This window comes from Triticum aestivum, chromosome 4B (assembly GCF_018294505.1).
Source record: "Triticum aestivum cultivar Chinese Spring chromosome 4B, IWGSC CS RefSeq v2.1, whole genome shotgun sequence".
NCBI classification, from domain to species: domain Eukaryota; kingdom Viridiplantae; phylum Streptophyta; class Magnoliopsida; order Poales; family Poaceae; genus Triticum; species Triticum aestivum.
The window spans coordinates 3,211,709-3,230,884 of NC_057804.1; the positions used below are offsets into that span (position 1 = coordinate 3,211,709).

Below are 19,176 nucleotides of genomic sequence, written 5' to 3' on the forward strand. Positions count from 1 at the left end.
GAAGAGTGAGCCATGTCTTCTTCAAATTCTGCCACCTCTAGGGCGTCTTCTTCCTCAAGGCGATCGTACACTTGTAGCTTTAGGTCTCCGGTGAGATACAGAGTTGGCCCGATGGACTACCATCCAGCTGTGCCTTGCTGGTGTAGGCAAAGGCCGAAAGCGGCCATGTGGATCTCCTGGAGTGACGACAATCCAGGCAGGAGGTACTACACATGCGCCAAGGCAAGGGTTAGTGTTTCGAAAACTCTTCTTGTTCTACTATGAGGGCTTGAGTCTTGGTCTGTCAACTTGTCTTGTGGCAATGTTGTTGCAGATGGGGGGGGGGTGCGAGTTCTACGCTTGGCACGATGATCCTATTGAAGATGAATTCCTGAAACAACTATTAATCGATCTGCGGGACAAGGTTCGTATGCTTGAACGGATGAATGACGAGCTCCGTTCGGAAGCAAAGGCAGTCCAACATTTTCAAGAAAGTCAGGAGATTGCAGAGCAAGTCCCAGCGCGAAACCTTGCCAGACAGCACAGTGGGTACGTGCTGAAAGTTGCTGTGTGTGTTCTTGTGGTGGCACTTGTTTACAAGGTGTTCTGCATGTAGATGCAGATCGGTTGGCCTTGTGAACTACCTAGATCAATTTGCGAATATTTATAAAAAATGTATCCCTGCCTTAGTGAGGCTTATGTTATCGAAGCATTCAAAGGTGAAATAATGCAATTGTTTCCGTAATGAAAGTGGCTAAATCCAGAAAATTATTCAGGTGCAGTTCTGTCTTCTTCATTTAGGTAATAAAAAAATACATCTAGTTGGGGGAATGACTCTCAAATGATGTTCTTAAATAAGTGAAAGCATCAACCGATGCTGTTTCGAAACTGCTCGTCTTTCTAGCTGCCCTAAAGAACAAGGAACGTTCCTTTGATTGCTTCGAGTGAATCGTGTGCCGCCTTGGTTTGGTTCCCTTGCATCCGCATCAGCTCGTAAAGCATGAGGTTGCTGTGTGATGCCAACGTCTCCTAAAAATTACAGAATTGTATTGGCAAAACAGAAATGAGCAGATGTAGATGGCTTTAGTATGTTCGACTAGAAATCGAAATAATTACTTTGGTCAGCGGGATTTGTAGCCTGTCACCGTCGAAATTCCTAGCAAAGAAAGTAGCACCCAAGCCAGTTTCATCTCTAGAAAAAAAATAGATCGGCGGGCAATCAAAATCAGGGTGTAAACAGTAGCAAAACTGAAAAAAAAGAGTGACTACAATGGAAAGGGAGACATACCTCTCAATTTTTTCCCGCATTATGATCGGGAATGTGCGTCCCCAGTTAGTGGAATCACAGTGCCAAGAACTGAAGAAACTATGTAAACAGTTGAACAGGGCAGCATGCAGTTTGTTGCTTACAAACTCGTGCATGCTGACCCGCCTATTGCTATACCCAAATGGGCCAACTGCTGGGTCTAACACAATGATTCGTTTCCGCATCATATCAAATAAATATACAGCCCATCCATCTGGAAGAATTGCTGGGATGAACCACTGCATGAAAAAGAACGTGTTACATATGTTTAGTGTTGACAAATTGCCATAAAAAATGATTTCATAAGTGTCGTACCATTCGGCATGAAGCTGGGTTGCAAAGACCTGTTCCTTCCTGAAACCCAGTGCGAATAGATTGACCAGTCAATGGATCGGCGTTCGACAAAACAGTTGTCTGCGAAGATGATAAAAATGTGTCAACACTAGTAAAATGGGGTATGCATGTATGGAGCGGTAAAAAAACAGTTCAATTCGAGTGGACAAGGGTGATGGGTGTCTCACAGCAAAGTCAGGCTCTATGTACTTCCTCCAGATGTTGCCAGGCGTGTCCTTAGAGCAAGACTGGTCCAGTTGGGCAAGCCTCCGAAAGATAGCAGTACATATCTCGTGTGACATTGGGTCTCCATGTGCAAGTTGTTGCTGGATTTCAATCCCTTCGATTGATATGAGCCTTGGTTTAAGGTGTAAAATCCAATTCCTACAGTAATATTAAAAAACAAATGTGGTTAGGATATACTATGAATTTGGGGGGTCGACGTAAATAATTGATGTGTTGGGTCTAGGTTTATCTTGCCTCTGCAAATTGGTCATGGATGCTGCTGACATCCAGTCTCGTATAGCCCTAAGCGCATTTTCTGGAGGGGGCGGGGGTACCGAACCAGCAACCCATGGGTCCCTCCCAAAGTTGCACTGTGCCAGGTCAATCTTCACAGGTGCTCCGTCTGTTGTTGCACCAAACAAGATCGCCGTGGGTGCTGGACGGATCTCGGCATAATAAGTGACAAGGACGGTTGTTAGATCATCATACATTGACAGGATGCTGCTAGCGATGTCCATAACTATAGAATCTTGGGCTATTGGTCTCTGTTTTTGGCAAAGGTCATCTTCTCCAATGGAGGCTGGTAAACAAAGTCTCTTAGATGGACCGGACTGCATACTTGATGATAGGCTTCCATCCCTTTTCCTAGAAACAGAACTAGTAGCAGACACTTGACCTGAAAAATTGTGTAAGCTATGAGGTGGGGATGCATATGAAAAATGGTTGGGATTGTGATAACTGGGATTGTATCGAAACACACCTTCTGGCATTCCTGGTGCAGGAAGGCGTGGTCCAATCTTGGTGACTAGTGGAGTGCTTAACTGTTCAGTTGATGGAGTTGGGGGCGGTTCGTGTATGGTTTTGTCTTCGCTCTTGAGGACACACATTTTCCGTCCGTGTGCTTTACAACATGTACACATTTCTCCGAGGCACGCCATTAGCTTGTCAGTGAATGTGAACATGTTTGATTGGAACGCTTGCCGCATTTCCGATATGTTTGCCAGGCCGCGTGCATTTTGTTCCCGAAGGAGAATGCCAAGTTTCTGTGCTGACTATGGATTTTAGTACAAAGAAAATGGAAAATCATGTTAGCAAGTTCCGACCTTTTCAGTATCAGGAGTGCAACAAAAATTTGGTTGACAAAGGAAACAAAAATATGAGAAAACCAACAAAATTGTGGATGGTACTTACTATGGTTGGGTACCGCGATCGTATATAGTTTGAAAACTCTTGCGGGCCATTCTTCGTGTAAGTAGATCGCAACATTGGCGAGCATGGAGTACTTGCTCTTTTCAGGGTGAAAGCTGGTTTGGCAATCTTTCCTGTGCCTGCAACATTTACATGTGACTCAATACCCCCTGCAGGCGTATCATCCCTGACCTGATTTCCATAAACATAGTTAGTCCTGGATGAGAAAATGAAGAAAATTTGTCTTGTGGGTTGCGTATGCCGTTGGAAAATTGAAGAATAAGTTCAAACGTACCTTGCCGCCGCTGAGAGTGACTTCACCACTTGGGATGTTTACTGTGATTTGCTCGACCATCTTTTTCATTGACTCATAATCATACAAGCCTATTCTTGGTGTTACTCCGTGTTGCTTGTTTAGTAGACCGAGCTCTAAGTTGTCGAGAACAAACACCTGTTTTGCAGCAAAACATATGGGCATGAATGAATCCTGTTTTAAAAATGTAAAAAATGAATTTGTTTGCTAAAGAAATTACTTGCCTGCAGAAACAGATGGCATCCAACTATATGTATGGTTGGGTTCCTCTTTGAAACATCGGTTTTGAACTTCCTAACTGCTTGTAACAAATTCTTCAGCACATATGCCCCCCAGTTCCAATCTTTGATCTTGTTGACATCATTCAGTGCAGCCCAAAAATCTACTGATATGTAGTCATGTTTGGCGGTCGGAGCAAGCACATGTCCAATGATGAAAATCACAAAGGCAATTTTGAAACAATGCTTCTCTGTTTCCGTTGATTTTTCTGTTATGGGTGCAAGTAAGATTGATTCAGCAGCTTTTAGGCTATGTGTGCCTTTCTCACTGAATGATGCTGCTACACGCGTGTACTCGATACAAGCTTCAGATGGTTCAACGCCTTCACCTTGAATGGTTAGATTGCCACATGGGATGCCAAATACATAATTTATATTCTTGTCAACCAAATCCAACACCCCCTGTGACTCCAGGTTTAAGGAGCATGAATCTAAATCAACTCTATCCATCAAGTACGCACTGTATTTCAGATTAATCTTTTGCCATGACTTCAACTCTAACATTCCCCCAAAACCGATTTCGCTAACTAACTGTCTCTTAAATTCGCTAAACTGGGCAATTACTGAAGCAGCCTTTAGCACAGATAACCGCGAGGTGAAGCATGGTGTTCCAGCTACCCCCGTTGAACAACCTGAACCATCACCGTCGCTATCCCAATCTTCAACAGATTTGTCACAATTTTCTACACGGTTTATAACCATCGCAGCTTGTATCCCACTAAAAAGGTCTGACATTTTTATCACTCCCCTAAAAAAATGCTGTGACGATTTAGATTGAGGACGAACGAGCAAGAACACAGGAAAGACTGAACACGTCGGTGGCGAAAAACTAAGTGGGGATTGGCGTTGGTTACCTCTTCAGTGCGGAGCAGATCGCCGGCGGCTGGCGTCGCGCAGCGCCGGCAGATGAGGGGGCTCGCCGTAGTAGCACGGCTCGGCGGCGAGGCACAGGCTGCCCCACCTAGATGCGTCGGAGCTGAGGTTCCGGTGAGGAAAACAGAGTGAGAAAGAACTAGGTTGGGTGGGGGAAGGAGATGACAACAGGGTGAGGTTGATGTGAGGGAATATAAAAATTGAAGACGTGACATGACTCTAAAAGTGGGACACAGAGGGCGGCGTGTAGCTGTACCACATCGCCCAGAAACACTTGCTGCACCCAATACTAATTAGGGGACATGTTTTCATTAGAGCGCATGTGTACCGTGGTCAAGTGGAATGGTCAAGTGCGTGTTTAACTAAATGCTTCTAAAACTTCAAGTGTAAAGACGAGAAAATGTTGAAATGTTGCGGTAATCTGTTGACTACTGCTAATTCAGGTCATTAGGCATAACGTGGTGAGCGGGAGAACTGCCTTCCGTTCGGAAAACACTACCAACGTCATTAACGATGATTAAAAAAGGTGCACTACAGCACTAGTGTCTGTTTTATCTGGTCAGGGATTCGCCACGAAGGGACTTGTGCCTCCATTGCCTACGCAGTGGACAAGGGTCGACAACGACGCGCACATCCAGTTGGAGTGGACACCGCTCGACCACGACGTGCACGTCCCGCTGGTACAGATGAGAGAATGGCATGGTGCATCGGTGCTGCAAAGTCAAAACATGTGCGTACATGTCAGAAAGGTTGTAAGACACCCTAGGGGCTTTGCATGTGCATGGGCCAGCGCTGGATCAATACAAGTAGAAAAAAAATCAAATACAGCCTCTATACAATGGCGGGGGGAATCTAGATGGTGGTCGGGCGGCAGGGATAGCGGCCTGCCTGATGCTCGGCCTCCATTAGCATTTTTCGTCCCCTTCATCCTCTTCATATTTGTCCTTTCATTGGCTCTGCCAAGCAAAACTGTACAGCTAGAAGAAATATAGAAGGGTCTGAAACCCAGCAGGCTTGCTGTCTGGCTTGCTGTTTCACAATAATAGTCTAGACTAATTAAGAGGAGCAGCAGCTTCAGAGTTAAATGAACTCAACTGTATTTGGATGTTATCAACTCTAGTGTGATTCCTAGATCGAAACATGTTTGGAAAGTCAAAGTTCCTTTAAAGATCAAAGTGTTTATGTGGTTTGTACATAAACAAGTTATTTTAACGAAGGATAACTTAGCAAAACGCAATTGGACAGGATCTACCAGATGTAGTTTCTGCGACCAACACGAATCAATCAAGCATCTCTTTCTAGATTGTCCCTTAGCAAAAACATTGTGGCGGTCGGTCCACATTGCTTTTAACATTACACCACAGAAAACCATCAATACGTTATTTGGGATGTGGCTTTATGGGATAAATTTTGATATAGCGAGACACATTCGTGTGGGAGTGTGTGCTTTATTATGGGCAATCTGAAATTGCAGAAATGATTTGGTTTTTAACAGAACAACAAATATTCATTTTTTGCAGGTTATATTTAGAGCCACGACGCTGATTCGTATGTGGTCGCTACTCACTCCGATGCAGGCCAGGGAGTGTTTGGTTACTGCGTCTACCCGATGGGAGATGGTAGCTCGGGGTATTTTCAACCAGTTTGGATGGCGGTCATATAATAGGATAGGCATATAGTGCTCTTATCCTTCTTTGCCAGCCGGTTGTGGCTTTTCCTTTTCAGCTCTGGTGGAGCTTTATACCTTTTTATTCCAGACTTGGAGACCTCTGTTGGATATTTTGATTTTTAATAATATTAGCCGTATGCATCATTCAGATGCAGAGGCTGGGGCTTACCCCCTTTTCGAAAAAAAATGAACTCAACTGAAATATTTTCAGTTTGGCGCCACTCCTATAGCATGCTCTGCTCTGTCACTCGGCGTGATCTCAACTGAAGTACAGAGCATACAGTAAAAAACTGAAGAACAGAGCATGCAGTTTTAGTAGCCCTAATCTCCCTGGCTCCTGCCTTGTTCTCACCAAGCAAATATCGATGACCATTGCAATGCACAAGATTTGCTCCCTGCTTTCTGTTTATGAGATGAAGCCAAATGACGCAGATTACAGGGAACATTTCACTAGCTAGTTAGGGCCCTTCATGTACTACAAAGGGGTGACTCGGCTAGTAAGTGTTGCATACATTACATCAAATTCTCCGTCCTTGTTGATTTATATGCCTTATTGGGCATTCATTATCCATGTGCAAATGAAGATGAATCATGTTTATTTGATTTGTTGCTTCACATGGCTCAGAGTTCTGGGCAACCTCCAATGGTACAACTAATTTCTTATGAGTAATTGGATGAGCAACAGAAATTGTGTAATATTTCAGACCATGACCACTCATGCCAGCAAAACGAAATAGTGGCAAGTGCATATTCAAGGTCTAGCATACAAGCGAACTTGAATCAAAGGAAGGAGATTAAGGAAGAGGAGTATCTATGTATATTACCTCTGGACCTAAGTTGGTCTCATGCTGTAGGATTCGCTTGAGTAAAATTGGTGCCATCTCTTTTGAATACCTTCACCAAGATAATCTGTATAAGCCTCAAGATCCTGCATATGGCTAAATTTGTCCCACTTAGGGCCAGATGATAGAGCTTTTGGGTAGCGAGACTGGCTGCCGCCACGTGAGAGTGCCATACATCCTTAAGTGAGCCCCAAACCGGTGGGGTGTGGCGGGACGTGGGAGAAAGAGAGAGAAGTGAGAGAGAAGAAACCGCGCGGGTAGAGTTAAGTGTTCGCCGACCTTTACCGAGAGTCTGTCGGTGTGGCTCTCGGAAAAGATACGAGTGCTAGCTCTAGGATCATATTGCTATTGGGTGCAACCTTTGGGAGATGGTAGCACGGGATGCTTACAATCAGTTTTGATGACGATCCAATAGGCTAGGTGTTTAGTCATCTTGTTTATTTTGTACCGGTTGTGGCAACTTTTACCTTTATTGCATTTCAGATCCTCTTTGCGAGCTTGTACCATACTACTAGAAGGACACATGTGCATGTGGTTGTCGAGGGAGTGACTCGGTTGTGTATCCATTTAGAGTGCATATCCTCGGTTAAATATGCACCTTGGGGGTGGCATGCCAACTCCATTGGATCTTCGCCTGCACAAAACAGAGTGCACCTTGATGGCGGGTTAGTATATTAGGCCATCTACAATAGTTGTAAGATGGCTGTTGGTAGAATTTATCGGTTTAGGAAATCTTCTTTATGTCGCATGCTAGGATCATACATGATTTTTGATGATGTGGCATTTAATAATGCGAAGAGATAATGAGGTTGTTTTTACATGAACCTGTAAAGTTTGCACGACCTCCATTGTGAGATGATAGAGCAACCATATTTATTTTCTCACCACCCATTGGACAAGGTATATTCACTCTATTGGAGTAGTTGTATGTACAGTTGGTTGGCTTATGACATGGTTATTTTTATCAACACACTTAAATACAACCTATATACTCTAAGGGTGTGTGTTGTATTTTTAATGGTAGTGCTAATAAAGTGTCTTCTGTCTAATCACATGCATGTATTAATGATTCGGTCTTAGCACACCAAGAAGTTGGATAAAGATGATCTCCGAGAACTTACTTGGAGGGGTACGACTTATACAGTTTGGTCATGACATACAGAGTAGTTGGATAAAGATGATCTCCAAGAACATACTTGGAGGGGAATGACATATATAGCTTGGTCATGACATACAAGTAGTTGTCTAAAGATGATTTAAAAAAAATTTCTTGGAGGAGTATGACATATATAGATTCTATCGATTGTAAATTGAAGCAATAAAATTAAAGTATACTCCAAATAAATAAGCAAATAAAATAAGATAATTTCTTAGTAATCCGACTACCATCCAAATTACAAATAAAAAACACCGTGGGAAAAGCTATCAAGATGCTAAAGGGAAAACATGTTGCCCCTAATGATTATTTGATGTAGAAAATGAAGCTCCCATGTTTCAGAACATTATAGCACGTAATTAAGGATTTGCACTTGGCGCCCCTATTTCACTGACATGTGGGTCGTCGATGAGGCGCCGATGAGTGAGCAGCAGAATCCTTAGTTACATTGCAGAGGAATCTAAAACCTTGAGTCGATGGAGCTAGCTAGACGCAGTGGCACTTGCAGTAGGCGGTGCAGCAGGATGTGCACCCACGGAAGTAGTTGTCCTTGCAGGCGGTGCACGTCCTCGACTCGCCGCAGACAGCGCCGCATAAGCTGCTTTGGTTGCTGCAATTGCCTTTGCAGGTGGTTTCGCAGTCATATGCATCCGGTGTTTGGGCTTTGCACGCCCTCAAGCATCCCGACATGCACTTGCCTTGGTAGTAGGAGAGGCAGCCCGAGCACCCCGGCGTCGGGCTGCAGTCGGCGCCGCATGGCCCGGCACCGGCAAAGTTGGCGGCGCTGCACGTGGAGTTGCACTGCAGCTTGCAATCATTGCATGCCGTCATGCCCGCGGCCCGGCATCCCATCCCCAGCAGCACAAGGACAGCCATCACGGCTAACACAGTTGCACTGCTACTTGGTGAAGGCGCCATTAGTTACTTGCAAGGGGCAGCTTAGCTAGTTAGCTAGTATTAGTATATGGCAGAGAGCAAGAGAAGAGACGACCTCAATGTCCATGGGATAGAGCACCTATCCTCGCTATTTATAAGACAGGGGTATGAACGGGGGTACTAGCTAAATGCAACTTGTAGCTACCCATGCATGTTACTAAAGTTGACCTGAAGACAAGTAGCTGCTCCATTCAATACATACAAATACAGTACGACTTGCGCTGTTAGATGCCATGTGAGTTTCTGTCTGTGTGGTAACATGTATGCAAGTGCCGGCGTACGTAAGGATGGATTAATTGAAGCGTGTCAATGCCTTGAGCTTAACAAAGTTTTAACGAGTTCATTTGGGGTCAGCAAGTCTATCTAAGTTCCAGTTAACGCCAGATCTGACGATTTAACATCAGGAGCACCTTCAAGTTGTGACACTTTTTTTTGCGAATATTCAAGTTGTGGCATTTAACAGGACGATTTAACATCATAAGCATAACGAAGCCCAGATGAATTGACCACGTACGTGATGGATCCGAGGAATCTGCGTGATGGCCTCGATCGGATCGACAACACAGCTAGCTAGGTGCTCATTAGCATCTCTCGGGAACTCCATCCATCCTATGACGAATCACACGATTCTTTGCCTGATTCTTTCTTGGATCGACCAGTTTAGCTGGTACTCTAGTGGTGCATGCATGTGCAGTCCTGCATAGGATCCGTCGCTTGGTGTACTTGGATGAGTGATCGGTTTACTGATCGATGCAACGTCAACCTGTTGGATCCCGTGAACGAATCAACACACGAGTGAGTGTATGTATCTATGATGCACATGTGAACCAACACCAACCTGCCCAGCAAGCTATATATGCACATGATGTACTAGAATGACACAACATGCATGCATGGGGCTCGACTCATCATTGTTGACGCCATCAAGTACTGACGTCATATGGCACGCGCACCCACCAAATAACTAGTGTCAAGACTTGTGGAGTGATAGCAACTCCAATGCGCCGACGCAAACGAACGTGGTTTTATCCACTTTTTGTCCGTTTGGTTCTGCGTTTTGTGCTTTGTTTGTCCCTGGCCGCGTTTGGGTTGGCAGTGCACCCAAATGCACTGGTGCATTTTTGTCTGCACGGCCTTATTTTGGCACCCTTTTTCATACATATTGAAAACATTGCCCAAAGTCCGCATGTTTCTTACCAAATAAAAATACCATAGTTTTAGAGCCAAATAAATATCTCATAGTTTACAAAGCAAATGAAATATAAATTGTCACAAAAGCATTTGAACGAAAAAATAGCCCATACATCCATTGGTTGCCAAGGTGAGCTCACATATGCTCAACCAAATAATCTTGTAGTTGAATGTGGGTTTCCAAATCACTCATTTGATCGTGAAGTTCGTTGTGGATTGTGCAAACGTTGCCGCTGGGACCAATAAATGAGCTGAGCTACTTTTCTTATCAATTAGCTAGAAACATGACCTCTTGTAGTTGAATGTGGGTTTCCAAATCACTCATTTGATCATGAAATTCGGTGTGGATTGTGCAAACGTTGCCGCTGGGACCAATAAATGAGTTGAGCTACTTTTCTTATCAATTAGCTAGAAACATGACCGGACATTCCATAAATGCCCCATCATAACATGAACTGTACAATGAATTTCCTATGGAAACTTTACATTTCCTATAAGGATTTCCTCAAATCAATCTAAACACGGGCTTGAAATATTTCTAAACAATAGAACAGTGTTTGAAACCACGTGTGTCCATTAGAAATATTGTTGATCATCATCACTTCCAGAATGGTGCAATTGCAATGACAACTGTTTAGATTAAGTGAGGGTGTTAAACATTTTTATGGCTCAATCATGTAGTCCGATCGTGAAGACTTGAGTCTCACGGTATAGGATAGCTAGAGTTGTTAGAAATATTCTCCCTTTAACTCTCTCTCTCTCTCTCTCTCTCTCTCTCTCTCCCTCTCTCTCTCTCTCCCCTATTTTCCATATGTAGTCTCCTGGTTCAGTTGTCTTCGCCACGTACGATGTAATCCTATGAGGGACTCCCCTCGCCATATCAATATAAACATACACGGGCTCTCTGTTCAGGGTTGAGACGCTTTCATCATCATCTTATATCTTTTATGTCTTTCTCTCTATTTTTACTGAATTTAATAAATAAATAGCGCTAGTCGCCCAAGCCTCTAGGTCATGATCCACCCTAAGTTACAAAAGCCATTTTTTACATTCCAATGTTTTATGCAATAGTCGCAGATTTCATAAAAAATATATATTAAAAATGAAACTATTTATGGATAATCATCCTATCCCTCATACTTTAGTTGACGTCCTCCAAATATTATCCTGATGTATACAAAATAAATTGGATTCAAACAGAACCAACAAAACCAATTGTTCTCGAATCTCGGTAACACATATCACCGATATGTACTTCTAGATGAGTTTATAGCAAGTGCCAAGTGAATATTGCAGCAGTACATACTGTTACAAGTATGTTTGGAACTGTAGACAAACATATTATATCCTGGAGGGAAAAATGGAACACCTCATTTGCAGGAAGTGTTTACAGTCACTGATTGCATTCAGCTACATCAAGAAGCCTCAAACAAATGTTAAACTGGGCCAGCATAGGTCTATGATGGGGATCACATGGCATACGTTTCACGCTTTTGCCGGGTTCCTGGTGCGGGATGTGCTGGAACGGGTTTGTGCCCACAGGGATAGAAACATGTCTATCCCATTCCATAATAGGGTAAAAACCCGCGGGGACACGGTTTCATGGACCAGTTTCCATCTTGAGTGTCACCTCAGGCGCTAGAACAATTTTCAGTAGTTCAATCAAGAAGAAAATCAGGATCACAAAGGCGTAGGGAGAAATAACACCACAAATTGATTTATGGAAAAAAATGGGAAAGCCACAATAGGTTTTACTGTCAAATTCTGCATGTTGAGGTAACTGATGAACCATGCTTTCAACTCCTCTTCGTAATTAGTTTTTCGGGGAGGAGGCAGCTCTTTGTTCAAGCCTAAGTTGATGCTCCCTGTTAGGTTTTTTTGTCTACTTTATTGGCACATGGATATTTGTTCTCCAATGCTTACAATCTGGCACACTTTTTGTTTTCTTTCATGAGCTTTTTTTATTGAACCATTGGCATTTTTCAATGTGCAGGTCAATTATTATTTTTAGGTTCAATTACGTGTCCTGGTGTTGAGGGAAGTTTTCACATGAATTAGCAACTATCATGTGGAGAGTTGCCTCATATTATTCGACTAAAATTTGAACGCACATACATCTCATGTTACTGTACAAAATTTGGAGGACATACGTTCATGTTGTTGTTTTCATTAAGATTTAAGATTATATTCAGTGATGCATAAAATATGTATTGTTTTACTAAGTAGAAGTGATGACAAAAACACAAAACCAATGTGTGTTTAGCTCAATTTTTTCCTTGGAATATTTAGAAAACTCCAGGCTCAATTGAGGATTCATCAAGAAATTCTAGTTGTAGTATATATGCTAGAAGTTGTACATATTGTATTTCTATAGTTGGCTATAAAGCTAGGAAGAAGAATACATGATTTCCTCCTTTTAGTTGAGCAGTTTCTACGTTATGCCATAATTCATATTACATATCATCTTATACGGGACCACAAGTGGCCAATATAATCACACACTGCGAGACATGGTAGAAATATGGCGGCAGACATGCTAGTAGACGAGTAATTTGGAGTTGTGCAGCACATAAAGGGCACATAGTGTTACTGAAATGCCTATCTATCCAATAAATAGCACATTTATTTCAAAATATGGATATGAAAGAAATCTTTTCTGTTTAGATGCCCATCTCGATTTTCCTTTTCGTTAAGTTTGGGTAGCTTACCATGTGTTCCACGTGGTGCCCTGCTTGTTTTTTAACTTATAGGCTAGGGAGTAAGTCAAAATTCACTCGTGTAACCTCTTTGTGGTATATATACAACACAAAGGCACAATCAAAGAATAAATGCTCCTACCGATATATATCTTCCATGGCTTGGTCTCCATAAAACTCGTGAGAGAATTCAACTTTGTAGCTTCCCTATCTTTTATGATGCTGCTATGGACAGGCTAGATGCCAACCCTGGTTAATTTCAGCTGCTTCGGTGTAGGTAGATGAAGTTGACACGCAAGTATTTCCTAGAAATGGGATGCATTATGAATGTGAACTAAAATTGAACCTTTTCCCTTGCTCCTTCTTCATAGCAATTCTCAGCATGGGGTTCAAGCCGTACGGCTTGTGCCATGGAAAGGCAAGTCGTAACTATGTGTTGCATTACAAGCCGATGCATTTATACGAAGTATATTTTTTCGGACTCGGCTGGAGCGCATGAGATGATGTCTTTAGTGTCAACTATAACTGGTCGGAAAATGGAGATTCGTTGATTTATCCGTGGATAATTATAATCAACTATAGCATGTGCACGCTGTGTGTGGTGGTGTGTAAACCTCATGTGCTTCATCTGGTAGCAAGGTGTTGTTTTCATGTTTTTTTTACAAAGGGTGTGTTTTAATTGCTTAAAGAAAAACATCAAAATAACACAAACACAATGAGAATGGACCTGACATCTCCATAGATAGGATGCACACATCCGACATCAACACGCACAACACGTCAATAAATAGCAAAGTCAGATAAGAGTGAAGCTATGTGTAGGCGAAGAAAAAAACAAACCCAAAGCGATCAGATCCATGATCAGCAAACTATAACAATTACCATATCCACACCAACCATCTCATGACACCACATCGACGACGAGGTTCTTCAACAACAACGCCTTCAAAAAGGGAGCAACGCTCAAGCGCCGTCTTCACCAGATTCAACCACCAAGGCCAGAATCTAGGTATTCACCCTGAAGAACGAGTCTGAGCATATCCTATCTAGGCCTTCAAGAAGGTAACGACATAACAACAACACCATTGCCAAGTATAACTAACTTTGGTCTGACATATGTTTTCACCCCACAGGCTCGAGACTGGGAGCTCCAGTAGCACCACCATCTGCGTCAATCATGTTTTGCCGCCATTGCTTTTCCACATTCCCAACAGATATGTCCGATGTGTGACTTTCACCGCTGCACAACCATCCCTCTGCATCATGCCATCGTCCATGGTTTGCATCCCACAGCCGAAGTAACCTACCGGATCTAAAAAGAAAGAACCCTCACAAACACCTATGGGTTGTCATTGCAAAAAATAAGGATTTCTCAAAAAAAAAACTAACTAGTGTTCATATGCTATAAAAAGAAGCTAAACTGTAATCAATAAAGAATAAGATTCTCGGTTTACGTGTTTGCCATGGGACACCAACAAGACACTCGGCATACTGTGTGGACATGTGGCGCCCCTGCTTGACTCCTGGTCCAGATGAAAAACCCGACCGGTGGCACTCGGCTTATATGTATGTTGTTCACATTTGATGGACACTCTGCTAATTTTGGGGCCATGTCTCTCCCCTTCCTTGTCTATTGGCATATATGGAAGCCGAACCATGACACTTGACTTACACAACGCTGTTAACGAGGGTTGTCCATCCGGTGCCCTTTTCTTTTTTGCTGTGGGTAACTAGTTTTTGTTTGGCATACCCGTTTTCAAGACCTCGAGAAAAGATCCTCGGCTTATGTACATACGTCAACTGGGTATACGGCGAGTGAGTGTCGCCGAGTGTCACAATCGGCATAGTCATTGGCGGGATGAAATTATCCTTCGTAAGTGGTTTGCACACTCGGCTTAGAAGCTTTTTTCTGTAGTGTGCAGTGTAGACCCTATATATGACGGCCGAGCTTTGTAAGTTTGTATTCTGGCCGGGCTATTGTTACTCACGTCATGAAGAGAAAAATAAACAGAAACAAGAAACAACAACCGAAAGTCAAGTCATGACGATGTCTAATTGTCTATTTTCACCCCTCCCAGTTTTGCAAATCCACATAAAGAGGAAGGAGCACATAAGAACAATTGGCGTGGGAGGTGTCGGGAAAGATCCAACAAATGTTGGACCCTAGTTGCATTGTAAAACAATAGTTTAGGCCCTCCTCTATGCCCCCATGCACAATGCTCTTAGATATTCATTTCTTCATCTTCCTGTGTTGCCTCCATGTCCCCATTATCTAAGCCTGTATGTGCACATTTGTTAAGATAATTTAACATGCTAATAGGAAAAGGAAGGAGGACCTAAGAACAATAGGCATGGGAGGCATCGGGAAAATAAAAGGACAACATGGCTCCCAATTTTGGAGACCAAGAAATTCCTGGCTTTCCTCCATGTTCCTCTACCCACCATAGAGAGATACTGATGACTTCCTTTTCCCTACTCACTCTCAAGGCCTCATGACCTAAATTTTAAATGGGTAAATTTCTTAAATATTCAGCATGACGCCACTTTTGTGAGCAAGTGGAAGAAGAACCTACGAATGATAGGAATGAGAGGCATAGGTTCCCGACGTTCTTAATTTCCACGCTGAAATTGACATTTCCTAGCAAACGGAAGAGGGGCAAAAAATCGCCTAGAATATGTTGAGACAATATATTTTTTGTAGTGAACTCACATGAAACACATAGTACAGTGTCGAAGGTGGCTAGAATGGATTGTACAAATAATCGTTCATTCATAGTACATATTAGATAGTAAAACAATCTTATGTCACAGCAAGGAGTGCCCCTTAATAATCTCTTCAAAGCAAGCACATGCACATAGGAGTAGCATAGTAATAATTTTAATTAATGGATCTTGTGCTTCCGTAGGTTCATGCGACAGGGTAAGATGCCAGCATGTCAACGCCGCAGGCGCCGGTGCCTCTCTGGACCTTCATGTAACCTCATTCTCCCCAGTTTTGGCCCCATGAGTTGTTGATGAGCCAGTAGCTTGTCCCATCCTGCTCGACACCGTAGCCCACCAGGGTGACCACGTTGTTCATTTCAGTGCCGCAGGCGTCGCCGGTCAGGATGCCGCCACTGTACATCTGGAAGCTCCGCTGCTTCCCATCGATGCCAACGGACACGGCTGGTTAGCGACGGCCGCGGCAAGCGCGTCGTCGTTGTTGGCGGGCACGATCTGGTAGCCGCGGATGGTGTCGGCCGGCTGCGTGGCATCGGAGTGGCACCTGCCTTGGGCCGTGACGTATGGGTAGGCGTCCTCGGTGGTGATGCCTCCGTTGTTCATTATGTACTCGAAGGCAGAGGTCATGAAGCCGCCGCCGCACCCGTGGTTCTCGGTGGTGCAGTCGAGCAGCTGCTGCTCCGAGAGGGAGACCAGCTGGCCGGTGGTGATCTGGTGGATGCCCTCCACGGCAGCCACCGCAGAGAAGGCCCAGCAGCATCCTGTACGTAGCAAACCAAAGGTCGTCATGTAAGTTTACATACGGACTAACTACTCTTTATATACTACTCCCTCCGTCTGAAAATATTTGTTATCAAAATAAATAAACGGGGATGTATCTAGACGTATATTAGTTCTAGATACATTTCTTTTTATCTATTTTGAGGACAAGCATTTTCGAACGGAGGAAGTACTACGGTAAGGAACGTGCATGCATTCATGCACCGAGTTGGTACGTACCACACCGTCCTTGGTACTTTACACCGATAACTGCGCCTGTGGTCCTCCAGTCAACGCCCTGCTCGTTGGAGGCGGAGAGGCTGACGTTCTCGTACTTGAATCCCGGCAGCATCTTGGGTCCGGGTGGCGTGGGCTTGAACCCGGTGTGGCGGCGAACTCCTCGCTGGTCAGGTCGGCGAACTTGTTGATGGCCAGGTGTTACTTCTTGGTGCCGTCGGCGTTGGATCTGGCCACAAGCTCGGAGTCGGCCTTGAACACCTGGAAGCGCAGCGCCTTCTCTGCGTCGTCCTTGTACTTGCGCCCGTACTTGGCCATCCACTCCTCGTGGCGCGCCTGCATCGCCGCCTCCTCGCCGCCCGCCAACTCACGGGCCGCGACCACGCTGCTCAATAGGGCAATGAGGAGCAGCAGCAAGATAGGGGTGGTCATCTTGGTCCCTGCCATGTACGCAGCTAGCAAATCGAGTGATTTGCGAGCAAACGTGGCAAGCTAATTAAGTCAGTAACAAGAGTAGTAGGAGTAGCTGTAGTTGGTGCTGAAGCTACCGGAATCGGGTGCTTAAATAGGCGGCCTGCTTAAACGGCTTGATCGTAGGTCACGGCAGATGTGGCTGAATATTCCCAGGCGGTACTAATTTTTGGAATCGTGTGTGGAAAAATAATATGTAATTCTAAGTTTAAACTCCATCGAGTTTGGCAATTTTAGCCGAATACGGAATACGGCGTGTGGACTCATATATATACGGTCACCGGTCTACTGTGACACACGTCGTATTTGTCCACTTGGCAAGATGTTTGACACGCCAGCGGTCTGTTTGCAAAAAGAATACTGTAATAGACTACATGGAGTTTTTCTATCGTCCTCTGTTTGGTCGTTGGATGCACTAGAGTACGTATGAATTTGACTGCTGACCAAATATTCCATCGAACCTTCCACAAAGAGTGCCATTGTCCAAGTTCAGCATCCGTTTACTTGCTGCCTGGTAGTACTAGTATAGTATCCTAACGTGTGCGTCGTGCACAATGTCATACCCAAATGACCGTGTCCTCATTGAGCTAATTAAGGGCATATGCAGTGATTCGAGTAGCATTTCGCATACCTAGTGACCCAATTAAGATAAGTTGAGTATGTAAAATGCTACCCCTTAGTTACAACCTACGAGCTTAGCTCAATGGTCCACCTAATGAGTTAATCTAGAGGGAGAAGCAGCCCGTAGCAGGATATTTTTCGTTGGAGCCCACTCCTTTAAAACCGAATGACGCCCAGCTCATCTTCGTGATGACGCCCTCTCTCCTTTACACCGTACATTCAGCACAGACTGCCAAGGTGGAGTCCCCCGCCACCGTAACAGGGCGAGGAGGCATGCGCCGCCCGTGACACCCTCCGAGCCAAGAAGGCGGATCCAATGTCTCGTGAGTCATTGTCACATTGTAACATATAGTTGAATGTCATGCATGCATTACCACAAAATAAAAATATGATGTCCCTGCAACTGATACGCCACGTGTCCATTATTGAGTCTTGAATCAACCTACCAATGCATTTACCCTTCTATACAAAGAAAAAAATTGTACGACTTGATGAAAAATATACGAACCTCTCGCTCATGCAATTTACAGCAAAGCCATCTCTAATGAAATGTAATTTGCAACATTTACCAAAATAGAAAAATTATTCTTCTCAAGACAACTGTAACTGAATAGACCAACTCCAACCCGCACCCTGCTCACTCTCACCCTTTACTCTTATCACAAAATCCCACTAACTCATGTTCTAATTGAGCCAGTGATGGACGCCGCCATGGCAGGCCTGTAACAAGGGACAAGGTCAGCAAACACATTCTGATGTTATTCACTAGAAGCCTACAACAATTTTTCTAGATAAAAAAGATAATGCTAACTGAACATGCACTCAGTACAAAAAATGAAATACAGATCGTGATAAAAATTATTTTACGACTTAAAGTAAACATATACTATTCTTTGTTGTATTCGTTTTTATTTTAGTAAGAAACCAAAAGGAGTACATGTGTTGGCAACTCATCCAAGTATGTTTACATGGACCATTATAATTAAGGCAAGATAGATAAACTTAAACATAAAAAACAACAATGAACACAGGTCTATTGTTGCTCGAAGATCACTTTCCTTCTCATCCTGAGCAATAACTTCAGCTTTGTTTTCACATGATCTCTCTATTGCGTAGGTCAGGACACTTGGTTCTCTACAGACATACAACTTGGATTAGGCATCACCGATGTGTGCAAATCATTAATGGGAGAAAGCTATTCAGTGCTTTCATCAAATGAAGGTTAGCGGATGTGCTGCTAGAACAACTCTCGCAACTAGCATGAATAGTAGAAGAATGGAATGGTTATATGGCTCTATGTAAATCCACCCATGGAAACTGGACAAGAAGCAAATAATGGAGAGCTAAGAATGACATGTGAATCAAATAACATTTCTAGTATA

General features: G+C 43.6%; 2 protein-coding genes and 1 pseudogene across 2 annotated transcripts; 1 reads left to right on the forward strand and 2 right to left on the reverse strand.

The window, feature by feature from the left end:
- The first annotated feature begins 11 nt into the window (after positions 1-11).
- Positions 12-595, forward strand: LOC123090491 (uncharacterized). Its single transcript, XM_044511794.1, has 2 exons — positions 12-228; positions 314-595. The coding sequence occupies exons 1-2, from the start codon at positions 13-15 to the stop codon at positions 593-595; spliced, it is 498 nt and encodes a 165-aa protein (XP_044367729.1). The 5' UTR covers position 12.
- A 272-nt stretch (positions 596-867) lies between these two features.
- Positions 868-4,672, reverse strand: LOC123090489 (uncharacterized). The gene is made up of 11 exons (XM_044511793.1): positions 4,477-4,672; positions 3,569-4,381; positions 3,327-3,482; positions 3,035-3,223; positions 2,604-2,895; positions 2,099-2,519; positions 1,807-2,002; positions 1,601-1,699; positions 1,268-1,524; positions 1,096-1,171; positions 868-1,008 (listed from the first exon to the last, which is right to left on the reverse strand). Exons 2-11 carry the CDS (start codon positions 4,355-4,357, stop codon positions 889-891), a joined length of 2,595 nt encoding a protein of 864 aa, XP_044367728.1. The 5' UTR covers positions 4,358-4,381; positions 4,477-4,672; the 3' UTR covers positions 868-888.
- An 11,221-nt stretch (positions 4,673-15,893) lies between these two features.
- On the reverse strand, positions 15,894-17,149 carry LOC123094141 (zingipain-2-like; annotated as a pseudogene).
- Between the last annotated feature and the right edge of the window lie 2,027 nt (positions 17,150-19,176).